Genomic DNA, 12,309 nt, shown 5'->3' on the forward strand with positions numbered 1-12,309 from the left:
AGAACTCAACAACCCCCCTGTTATAGACACATTAGAGCCTGTGGTTGGAGAGCCGGAGCCAGTCTTCAGACTGACTGACCCCCACTAAAGCTCTCTGTTCTGGGGGGGAAATATCCCAAAGGTCATATGTAGGTATTGCTATAATGGTGTTCTGTTTGTTTTTTACTGTCATGAGGTCAACATTTCCACAAATCACTTGTCAATCATAACTGAATGGTTGAGTCTTGGTTCTGTGTACAGTATGTTCATGTATGTTGCTATGTATGTTTGGGTATCTTTAGGAGAGCTCTTATCCCTCTGTTGTCCCTCCCCCTCTCTTTCTTTTCTTTGCACACTAGACTTGTTCACCTCACTTACTGCGACACGTGGTCCTTCCACTATCCCACTTGTTGCGGCCCCAAGACTGAAGATCCAGTGATTTTGGCCTCTATTGTGAAGATCTACCCTTCCATCCATCTGTCCGTCCGTCTGTCCAGCTCTTCTCTCCATTCCTGCTCTCCCCCTTGTCCCCCCTCATCCGGCACAGCTCATGACATCAGCGCAGTCAACATGGCATTCTCATCACGCTTTTCCTTCTGGGAGCAAAAGGGAAGTCCTGTTCAGTTTTCCTCACAGCACGTTGGTGTGGGGCGGGTTACGTTGATGTGGGGACACGGGGTGGGTTACGTTGGTGTGGGGACACGGGGTGGGTTACGTTGATGTGGGGACACGGGGTGGGTTACGTTGATGTGGGGACACGGGGTGGGTTACGTTGATGTGGGGACACGGGGCGGGTTACGTTGATGTGGGGACACGGGGTGGGTTACGTTGATGTGGGGACACGGGGTGGGTTACGTTGATGTGGGGACACGGGGTGGGTTACGTTGGTGTGGGGGACACGGGGTGGGTTACGTTGATGTGGGGACACGGTGGGTTACGTTGATGTGGGGGACACGGGGTGGGTTACGTTGGTGTGGGGACACGGGGTGGGTTACGTTGATGTGGGGACACGGGGTGGGTTACGTTGGTGTGGGGCGGGTTACGTTGATGTGGGGACACGGGGTGGGTTACGTTGGTGTGGGGACACGGGGTGGGTTACGTTGGTGTGGGGACACGGGGTGGGTTACGTTGGTGTGGGGACACGGGGTGGGTTACGTTGGTGTGGGGGACACGGGGCGGGTTACGTTGGTGTGGGGGACACGGGGCGGGTTACGTTGGTGTGGGGACACGGGGAGGGTTACGTTGGTGTGGGGGACACAGGGCGGGTTACGTTGATGTGGGGGACACAGGGCGGGTTACGTTGGTGTGGGGGACACAGGGCGGGTTACGTTGGTGTGGGGACATGGGGTGGGTTGCGTTGGTGTGGGGGACAGGGCGGGTTACGTTGATGTGGGGGACATGGGGCGGGTTACGTTGGTGTGGGGACACGGGGCGGGTTACGTTGGTGTGGGGACATGGGTGGGTTACGTTGGTGTGGGGGACACGGGGCGGGTTACGTTGATGTGGGGACACGGGGCGGGTTATGTTGGTGTGGGGACACGGGGCGGGTTACGTTGGTGTGGGGACATGGGTGGGTTACATTGGTGTCTGGGCCTAGTGAAATGTGTGCCCTGCATGTATCACACCTCCACTAAGCGTCCATTTTGTGGCTTGAGAGTGTCACGTCGTTGAAAGCTTGCGGTCTGACAGCCATGCCTCTGCTGTGGTTTTCTGACAGTGTGCTAAAAGTAACCGTTGTCATCATATGCATGATCCAATGTCAGTGTTTGACTCACCATGTAAAAACCTTGACTGGAGTAATTTGCTTTGGCAGAATGACGAGCTCCGTGATATCGCTTCAAATACTTTATTCTAGGGGAGCTCTGACTGCCAAGCTGGCTTTTGATTTTATTTTGTTTGACTCCCATTTTGTTTGACCATCACAACACATTATGTAGCTCCACAGTAAACTGATGCGTCCCCAAACTGTTACCCAAAATAATAGATCATAGTGGTAAATACATCAAAATAAACCCAAAGCCATTTTAAGCAGGCTGTCACGCCCTGACCTTTTTAATGTCTCTATTTGGTTTGGTCAGGGTGTGATTTGGGGTGGGTATTCTGTGTTCTATTATTTGTATTTCTATGTTTTGGCCTGATAGGGTTCTCAATCAGGGACAGCCGTCTATCGTTGTCTCTGATTGAGAACCATACTTAGGTAGCCCTTTTCCCACCTGTCTTTGTGGGAAATTGACTTTGTTTATGGCACATAGCCTTGAGCTTCACAGTTTGTTTTGTAGTGTTTATTGTTTTGTTCGGCGTCTTTTCTAATAAAAAGAAAATGTACGCTCACCACGCTGCGCCTTGGTCCTCTTCTTTCAACGGGCGTGACACAGGCCTTGTAGTTCTCATGCTATTGGTTTCTATTACATAGAAACTGGCCAAATTAATGTGGCTACAGCTTAGTGTCTGAATAATGTTAACTTTCACTTTTAAAAGGACACCATGTGGTGTGTGGTAGATAGCTCTTCCACATAGTGTACATCCAGGTTTGCGGCATGGTGTGTGTTTTGCATGTTGTGCAGTGAGGGGAGTTTCCTGCAAGTAACCCTGGCGAGTGACCACTACTTCAAAGTGTCATAGGTTTTGACCTTAGTTCCTTGTCTTACCAAAACCTTTAGGTCAAAGAAGAGGTCAGACCACCAGGCTCCAAGATATCAAATCAGGGTGTAAGTTGACTGATATTGTTCTCATGTTGTGAAGCTCTAGAGCAGGGCTATTAAATTCCGGTCCTGGAGGGCCGAAACACTTTTCAGCCTCTCTAACCATGGACTGATTAAGACCTGGGACACCAGGTGAGTGCAATTAACTGCCAAGTAGAAACAAAGGACAGAAGTGTGTTGGCCCTCCAGGACCGGAATTGAAATAGCCCTGCTGTAGGCTTAATCAGGAATCTGAGAGTATGTGACTAAAGGGATCATAGGTTTCTGGGAATTGGAGTCCATTATGGTATCCTTACAGCTGAGGAGAGGAAGCCCCATCAGACTATTGAGATGTGCCTGTCACATCACTGGTCTCTTACCTGGAGGTTTGCTAGCAGCACAGTGCTTCAACCAACTGAGCCATTGGAAGCAGACACACCCTGGTAGCTCCTGACACCAGACAAGTCTTTCTCGCCACCATAGGAGACAGTTACTAACAAGCCGATGTGAAAAGAGGCACAGCGTGGGAGATTGTAGTTATTTTTCTATTCTGGATGTAATGTCGCAGACAGTTACACTTTTTAATTTCAGAACAAACTGGGATCAGCGCTGTGTGTGGTGTCTGTAATTGCTTTGTAAATAGTATAATGCCTTCTTTTCAAATGACATTGTTTTTTCCTGAATAATCTGTAGCCTCGATGTGGAAATTGCAGCCATATCTCAATGTAGCCTAAAGATTAACAGACAGGCAGTTTATGAGGGCCGCGTGGCGATATAATATGCAACACACGCACAAATATGAAAGATATTCAGCAACTCTTGGGGGACAATACTTTATAATTAAAACCAACGTGTTTCTGACAGCCTGATGAAGGCTATTGGTTTTGATAATAAACAAGTATGTTTCTTGTCAACTTTTATTGTCCCTCAAGAGTTTATGAATATATTCATTTCCAGCTTGGTTAGATGGAGAACCACAGTTGACCTCTGTCTGAGAGCTCACACAGTGTTTTTAATACTTACTCTGCAGCAGTGCAGACAGGGAGAGAGACAGAAGAACAGTAGAGAGCCAGCAGGGAACCAGGCCTTGATCACCAGCCTTCCGGTATCCCACAGGCTGCATTCCCAGCATTCAGCCTCCTGTCTGGGGGGAACCACAGCTAAGCCCCCTCTGGGTGCCATGGAGCCATTTCAGGTACTATAGCGACTGGAGCATAGGAGGAGGGGAAGATGAAACACTAAAGCAGGTTATTATTGCAATCAAGTGTTGTCGACCTCCATAAGTGTCGGTTAACCACTTAGGTGGAAGTAGGCTCCGTCTGTGGAAGGCAGTGCAGTGCGTTGGGTTATCATAAGGACAGGAGGGATAATTCAAGCATGAAATACTAGGGGAGAGATAAGAATGAGTGTCATTGGCATGGGGCTCAGTAGTGTGGAGAGTGAGGTCAGGGAGGACAGTGTGTTAGTGTGTGATATGCAGCTGGGAGAAGGATTCAGCACAGGTGTGTGTGTTTGAGTGATATAGCAGGATTTTCTTGCAGCTGAGCGAAGGTGTTGTTTGTGTGTGTGTGTGCCATTAGATCTGCTATTAGAAGTGAGGTGCTGCAGTGCAGAAAGGGGGCCAAGTCAGCACCCATAGACACCTCTGCTATCTCAGTCTGAAACGCCCACCCTCCACCTCTCGTATCAACCCACCCTGTTCTATTTCAGAACCTGGGCAGGCATGTGGCAGTTGGGTGAGCATAACAGCACGCTTGTCCAGGAGAGCAAACAGGACCTGTGATCCCTTTGGTCAACCATACATACAGTATCAGACGATCCAGACAAACACATGACTGCTCAGATTAAGTTTTTGGTTTAGTAACCAAAGTGGAGTTTGCATATGCTTTAAGATAAACTGTGTGAGTTTACTTTAAGTCTGTTCTAGTTTCTCATGTGTCTTGCTGCTCTGCTCTCTCCCTCCCTGTTGTGTGAGTAGTCAGACAGCGACAGTGGCAGTATGAGTAGCCGCTCCCAGTCCGTGCCCAGTCTGGAGCCTAGCAGGGGCCTACTCTGCACCAAAAGCCCTGAGCCAGCCAAGACACATCCCGTAGTCAGGGTCAGGAGTCCCTCGCCACCCAGGGTACGCGGGGCTGTAAAGGTCCCTGAACGCTTCAAAAGTCTAGTGCCTCCGATCCAGGCGCCAGCACAGCACTTCAGGAGCCCTGACCCACGCAGAGCTTCCATAATTAGCCCTGAGCCTGTGCTGAACGGAAACAGCAAGCCCAACGGATCCGTTAACGTCAGTGCCGTCAATGGGAACTCTGCCAATGGAGGTGCCAGACAGCCAGACCTGGACAACGATGATCCGAGCCTTACCCTCAAGAAGGTAGTGAAGGTGGTGTGTCAAGTGGTGCGGAAGGCACTACCTGCAGAAGAGGAGGATGCTCCAGCTCCTGAGCCTACTAAACATGCCCCTGAACCTCCTAAATTGGTACCATCACAAGCGCCAACATCTGTGCCCAAGGTCCCAAAGGTACCACTGTTCTCTTTCAAGCACGATACCATCAAGACTGAGGAGAAGGACGATATATCAGCAGGGCTGGCAAGCCTCATGGTCCGCGGGAGGACCAGGAACCGCCCTCGCACACGCATGGATGAGCCGCCTGAAAAAGAACAAGAGGAAGCAGTGAAAAGAGAGAAAAAAGAAGGCCCTAAATTGGTTGAGATTAAATCTATCTCTAATGTCGGCCCAGTTTCAAAACAGGAGGATAAGACTCCTGTGTCGGCTGTACCTGCTAAAGTTCATCCTATGGCTTCTAATTTGATCTCGGTTCCCTCCAGGTCTTCCCCCGCAGGCTTCATCCCTGCCCCAAAGCCTTCCCCGCTCTCCCCTCCTGCAGGATTCATCCCACCACCAAACTCAGCCTCCCTTTCCCCACCTGCTGGGTTTGTACCAGCACCAAAATCATACCCCCTTTGCCTACCAAATGGGTATGTACCAGCACCAAAATCAGCCACCCTTTCCCCTCCAGTAGGGTTTGTACCAGCACCAAAATCTACTGCTGTTAGTCCTTCAGTTTCCACTGCAGCCCCCAAATCCTCCCCAGCAATTCCCCCATCATGCTTCATCCCACCACCAAAATGTCCCCCCCTTTCCCCTCCAGCAGGGTTTGTACCATCACCAAAATCCAATGCTTTTACTCCTTCAGTTTCCACTGCAGCCCCCAAATCCTCCCCAGCCATTCCCACATCATGCTTTATCCCACCACTAAAATCAGCCTGCATTTCCCCACCTGCCGGGTTAATATCAGCATCAAAATATACCCCCCTTTCCCCACCTGCTGGTTTTATCCCCTCTTCTAAATACTCCCCTGTCACTCCCCCTTCAGCATCCTTTCCCACCTCTAAGTCCTCCCCCAGTACTCCTCCTGCAGGGTTCGTCCCAGTCTCCAAGGTCTCGCCTCTCTCCCCTACTCCTCCAAAGGTCTCGCCTCTCTCCCCTCCTCCCGCCTTTATCATTCCCAAGGCGAGTGCCCTCTCTCCACCACCGGCGTTGATCCCGCCCCCCAAACTGCCAACCGTGAAGAAGCTTGAGGTAGGCTTACTGTCCTCACTGCATGGACCACTTGAAAAAACAGATGTTAATCGCACAGAAAGCACTCTTTGCATCTCCATGATAACTGAGTTTTTTTTTGTGTGTGTGTGTGTGTGTGCGGGGGGGGGGGGGGTATTTTAACTAACTTCACTTATCTTGTTGAGTTCTCCACTTGTTAGCAGAGTTGAGGCTCCATTTTTGGGGCCACGATGATGGACTCAACTCCCTATTGAACTTGTTTGTTTCTCCAGAACTTTCTCATTTGCACAAAGTCAGTGTTTCTCAGTTTGTTAAAGGGTGCAGTCTCATGGGGCTGAAGCTTTTGTTGCATTCACTGCTCTGATACCAGCTCCATATTTCTCTGAGTTTCTCTTGGGGGATGGAGCCTGTCTCACACAGCTCTCCTTCCTCACATGTCTCTCCTCTAAGACGCCAGGGCTGCTGAGACAGCTTCCAGAAAAACAACAAGTTCAGTAGCTATTTTATCCGACTGCCTCAACCCAAGAGACCCTGCTGTCATCTGCAGCTTGGAAGCCTTGTTTATTGAAGTTAGCCTGGGGGGAGGGGGGTGTATCCAAAGGAGGAAAAAGCGTATTGGGGTGGAATGTTCTGTCGCTGTGGCCTGGAGTTCCACGGAGACCCACAGAGATAATTATTGATAGTGACTTTGTCTTTCTGGGAGAAGAGTTCAAAGCCCCGCTGCAGCCACCATGGCAGGCGTTGGGATAAGAGAACTATCTACACATTTTGCAGATGCCAGATATGTTAAAAAGGTTTGGTCTTTTTGCTGGATTCTCGCTGAGTTTTGGCAATTACCGGCCTCTCAGGGTCTTTGTTTACTTGCTAGACGACCACAAGCTGGCTTTGACTGCTACTGTAGCTATCTGAGTTTGCTATAGTTGTTTAAGGGTAAAGTTTTCTTGTGTATTGTTACCCAAGCTACTTATAGTTTTGCCTGGCTTTGCCCTGTGCATTGAGATCTGAATGATTTCACATCCAAGTGGGCTTTTGTATCCCTCTACTGATAATTTGCTCACTATCTTAGCTAGACTCTGGACATCTAGAGCATGGCTTGTTGTGAGTTTGTTCAACATGGTTGTATAATTTCCTTATCTTATGGACTACTTGTGTGTGTGTGTACATTACGGCGTGGATGTATCTGTGTGTACCATTGGAAGGTGGCAGCCTCTCCCCTGTCCTCTGATCCCATTGAGAAGGCTTCACCGCAGAACAAGTCATCAACCGTTTCATCAAAGACTACCCCAACCATAACCCTAAAGGTGTGTTTACTTGTGTGCCCCACAGCATTCACTCAGTTCACTGTTGCTATGCTGTGGAAGTGAGGTATTGTAACCAAGTATGTGTGTGACTTCAGGATTGTCATGGCATCTAGTGAACATCTCACAGCGTGAAAAAACCTGAATGCATTTCTGTTGTCGATGAAACAGTGTTGAATGTAGTCTGCTAGAATAGTGCGCTTTGATAGCCTAGTTTCATAGCTCAACCTGTTGATGGTCTGACCTCCAGGAGGCGCCGCTCAGTCCCACTGAAGAGGCTCAGAGACTCCTGGACAGGATCTTCAGTGCGCCTGTAAAGACCCACCTTCGCTCCTTGTCTCTCCTCATTTCCACTCTCTCCCCATCTGGACTGCCTAGATACATGCTTCTGCTCTTTCACTTTTTTAATCTTTACTTTCTTTCCTTAATTCATTTTAACAGGACACGTTGATTAACATTCCAATAATGAATTTATAGGTGCTTATTTCTTTTCCATTAACAACCTATCATGCTCTCTATCGCTCCTTCTCTTTTTACTTTCTTCACTGGATGTTCAATCTTTATCTTCATAGCTAATAGTAATTAGTAATTTTCCTTTCAGGCACATTTAATTAAAGTACAGATTTACTAATATGGGCCATATCCATTGCCTGGCTACCCAAACGCCTTACTCCGGCCAAATGCTACGCCACGCCCACGGGCATTAGTTTCTACTCCACAATTAGTTTGGATCTGAGTGCCTCCCCAACGATTTCTAGAACGCAAACACATTCTAACCCTTCTGATTGGTCCCAGAAACCGATGGATTGGGCCAGAGCCAGAACACACATGGGTAAAGCATTTTGAAAACTTGTGTTGGCTAGAATACACTTGATGAGCTAGAAATGGTCCAATCGCTGATGACTTTGTTTTGTACAACCCTCTCATTTTCACTACATATTACTTCATTCATGGCAGTCAAACTCTATTTTGTATGTATTATGGATCCCCGTTAACTGTTGCCAAGGCAGCATCTACTCTGCCTGGGGTCCAGAAAAAATGAAGGCAGTAATATACATCATAATGCAAATACAACAGATTTGACAATATATATGTGTGTGTTCCCTCAGGCCACTAGTCTACTACAACACACAATCCAGGTGTGTGTATAGTGTGTCTTTTATGTGTGTTTGTATGCGTGTTTGTTTGTACCTGTGTATGTAGCGAATGTAGAGCAGCGGAATAATACAATTTGAGTCGTCAGGCAACCATATCCATGCATGACTGGGTTACTGCGTTCTCATGTTCACTATTCATTCAATTAATTGACTGTTTATGTCTATGCTGCTTTGTGTTGCCATTATTGTTTTGTCACCTGTCAACTTTCACTGGATTTGTCAATTCATGTTTTATATTTATACTTTTTTCATGTTTCTCTTCCTTTGTCTTTCTTTCTCTCTCTCCATTTCTCTCTCTCCATTTCTCTCTCTCCATTTCTCTTTCTCCATTTCTCTCTCCATTTCTCTTTCTCCATTTCTCTCTCTCCATTTCTCTTTCTCCATTTCTCTTTCTCCATTTCTCTTTCTCCATTTCTCTCTCTCCATTTCTCTCTCTCCATTTCTCTTTCTCCATTTCTCTCTCCATTTCTCTTTCTCCATTTCTCTCTCTCCATTTCTCTTTCTCCATTTCTCTTTCTCCATTTCTCTTTCTCCATTTCTCTCTCTCCATTTCTCTCTCTCCATTTCTCTTTCTCCATTTCTCTCTCTCCATTTCTCTCTCTCCATTTCTCTCTCTCCATTTCTCTCTCTCCATTTCTCTCTATCCCTCTATCTCTTTCTTTCTAATTGGTGCTTGGCTGTTTCTATCTGTGGCTGTTGTATGGCTAGCTGGAGCCGGCAGTTTGTGCCTCAGCCCCGACCCTTTGTCCTGCCCCAGCCCCAAACCCCCCTCAGGTACTGTGGCCCCCAGGGGTCCCCTCTGGCGACCAGGTTGAAGTGTGTGCTCATGTGGCACGTTGGAATGTAAGCCTAGATTCCTCTTCTAACTTTCCCCTCTCTCATCCTGCCTGTCTATGTAAGGTTCATCTGTAATGGTGCTTGGTGTTTTCCCTTCCTCATTTGTTTTTGGAACAAAGCCGGTATTAAACGGTGATAGTGTCTAGATGCCTCCAGGGAAATCAAACAGACCTTGACCTGTATGGAAACTGACAAACCAAACCAGTGCATTTTTTGTTTTGTCAGTAGCATGGCAGTGGAATAGTCCCCTGATTAAGATGTGCCGCATGTTTGTTTGCCCCATGTGGTGTGCAGTCGCAGTGTGTGTGATTTATGACTGGCAGGTGTTCCTGTCTCGTTGCTCTCTCTGGCTCCCCTTTATGACATGATGTGTCATGATGCATTAGCTCATCTCACAGACATAGAGCCTGACCTCTCCTAGTTCTTTGCATCCCGCAGTTCTTTCTTCCCATCCCTCCCTGGTCTTGACCCTGATAACTTACATAATGTTCTTGTTACTTTAAATGGTAAACACTGGCTTGATGATATCTGATAATGTTTTAAAATTTGTCTCAAAACTCTAAACGAAACTTCAGAGAATAATGAAGGATGAGTTAGTTAAACAAGATTCTCTGGTCTGATGAAACCAAGATTGAACTCTTTGGCCTGAATGCCAAGCGTCACATCTAGAAGAAACCTGGCATATACCATCCCTACGGTGAAGCATGGTGGTGGCAGCATATATCCTTGAGAATATCCTTGATGAAAACCTGCTCCAAAGCACTCAGGACCTCAGACTGGGGTGAAGGTTCACCTTCTAACAGGACAATGACCCTAAGCACACAGCCAAGACAACGCAGGAGTGGCTTCGGGACAAGTCTCTGAATGTCCTTGAATGGCCCAGCCAGAGCCTGGACTTGAACCCGATTGAACATCTGGAGAGACCTGAAAATAGCTGTGCAGCGACGCTCCCCATCCAACCTGACAGAGCTTGAGAGAATCTGCAGAGAAGAATGGGAGAAACTCCCCAAATACAGGTGTGCCAAGCTTGTAGCGTCATACCCAAGAAGACTCGATGCTGTATTTGCTGCCAAAAGTACTTCAACAAAGTACTGAGTAAAGGGTCTGAATACTTATGTCAATGTGATATTTCAGTCTTTTTTTATTTTTAATAAATTAGCAAACATTTCAAAAACCAGTTTTTGCTTTGTCATTATGGGGTATTCTGTGTAGATTGATGAGGGGAAAAACGATTGAATATATTTTAGAATAAGGCTGTAATGTATCAAAATGTGGAATAAGTCAAGGGGTCTGAATACTTTCTGATGGCGCTGTACATCTCTCCATTCCAGCGGCTCATGATTATGAGGGATGATGACATACTGGACATGATGTTTTGTGTTTGGTGGATTGCTACCCATCTTTCCACTGTAACTCCACTCTAACTATGACCTTTGACCACTTCTCCTTCCCTCACGCCTGTCGTCCTCCAGGGACAGGTGGACAAGGATCCCGTGGCCATCCTTCAGGTGTCTCACGCCGCTGCCCAACAACCCAAGGTCTGACCTTTGCTGTGCCTGTGTGTAATTCACCCTCTCCACCTCCCACGTCCACCACTCCCACCACTGACCCCTGAAGTGCTGTGTACCCTGTGTGCTGTGTTTCATTTACCCCCACCAAACACAACTGCATAGTATTCACTCAAAGCCAAGCTACCTGCACATTTGGCCCTCTTTCACCTAATTAGAACATTTCAGGGGAAAATCAGCACTCAAAATTAAACTTGTTCGGGGGCCTCCCGGGTGGCGCAGTGGTCTAGGGCACAGCGCTAGCTGTGCCATCAGAGACTCTGGGCCCGCACCCAGGCTCTGTCGCAGCCGGCCACGACCGGGAGGCCCGTGGGGCGACGCACAATTTGCCTAGTATTGTCCGGGTTAGGGAGGGTTTGGCCAGTAGGGATATCCTTGTCTCATCGCGCACCAGCGACTCCTGTGGCGGGCCGGGCGCAGTGCACGGTGTTTCCTCCAACACATTGGTGCGGCTGGCTTCCGGGTTGGATGCGCGCTGTGTTAAGTAGCAGTGCGGCTTGGTTGGGTCGTGTTTCGGAGGATGCGTGGCTTTCGATTTTTGCCTCTTCCGAGCCCATACGGGAGTTGTAGCGATGAGACAAGATAGTAACTACTAACAATTGGATACCACGAAATTGGGGAGAATTTATTTTATTTTTTAAAATAAACTTGTTCAATGGCACCTAAGATTCGTGGTTGTGTGGATTCCACAGGATCAATAATTCCATCACATTTTGTCTCATGTAGATGTCATTGCATGACGTCAGTAAGAGACAATGAGACAGACGCTGCAAAAAACTTCATCTGATTGTGGCTGATTATGCGTTATAAAAATAACAGTATGTAGGCCTAAATTCCACTCTGTCAATTTCATATGTTTTTTATCTGTGTGTCCTTTTCTTTTTATTGTCTTGTTGTCATCCCTCGGGATACAGTCCATCCCTAGCATTCTGTGTGTTGTGTTGTATTGCTGTGCTGTGTGGATCGTGTATCCATTCTCTTAATACACCTCCCTCCCCTCACCCACCATGCTGTGTGACATTGATGTGCATCCAACAGTGTCTTTGTACAGATTCGGTTCACTGATACTTCATGTTCTGTCAGATTTCACTGCCTCTCTTACACACACACACACACACACACACACACACACACACACACACACACACACACACACACAGCCAGTCATGTCATGTCATGTCATGTCATGTCATGTCCAGTGGAGTGTGAGAGACTTTGTGAAGGTCAAGCATG

The 12,309-nt window shown here is 47.6% G+C and overlaps 1 protein-coding gene across 12 annotated transcripts in view; it reads left to right on the top strand.

The window, feature by feature from the left end:
* Positions 1–12,309, top strand: part of LOC109909465 (unconventional myosin-XVIIIa) — a 166,522-nt gene that overhangs the window by 71,101 nt on the left and 83,112 nt on the right. For 7 of the 12 annotated variants that reach the window (XR_004203938.1, XR_004203939.1, XM_031795558.1 and 4 more), the window contains exons 2-7: positions 339–588; positions 2,640–2,687; positions 4,639–6,237; positions 7,416–7,517; positions 7,765–7,827; positions 10,981–11,046. The exons of 2 other annotated variants lie outside the window; for them this stretch is intronic. Coding sequence is in view for 8 of the 10 variants with exons in the window: in XM_031795558.1 (XP_031651418.1) it covers positions 550–588; positions 2,640–2,687; positions 4,639–6,237; positions 7,416–7,517; positions 7,765–7,827; positions 10,981–11,046 (1,917 nt within the window). In the remaining 2 variants the exon portion in view is untranslated. The remainder of the gene's footprint in view (positions 1–338; positions 589–2,639; positions 2,688–4,638; positions 6,238–7,415; positions 7,518–7,764; positions 7,828–10,980; positions 11,047–12,309) is intronic. 3 more of the 12 variants (XM_031795562.1, XM_031795567.1, XM_031795561.1) reach the window with 2 other exon arrangements.

This window comes from Oncorhynchus kisutch, linkage group LG18 (assembly GCF_002021735.2).
Source record: "Oncorhynchus kisutch isolate 150728-3 linkage group LG18, Okis_V2, whole genome shotgun sequence".
Lineage (NCBI taxonomy): Eukaryota > Metazoa > Chordata > Actinopteri > Salmoniformes > Salmonidae > Oncorhynchus > Oncorhynchus kisutch.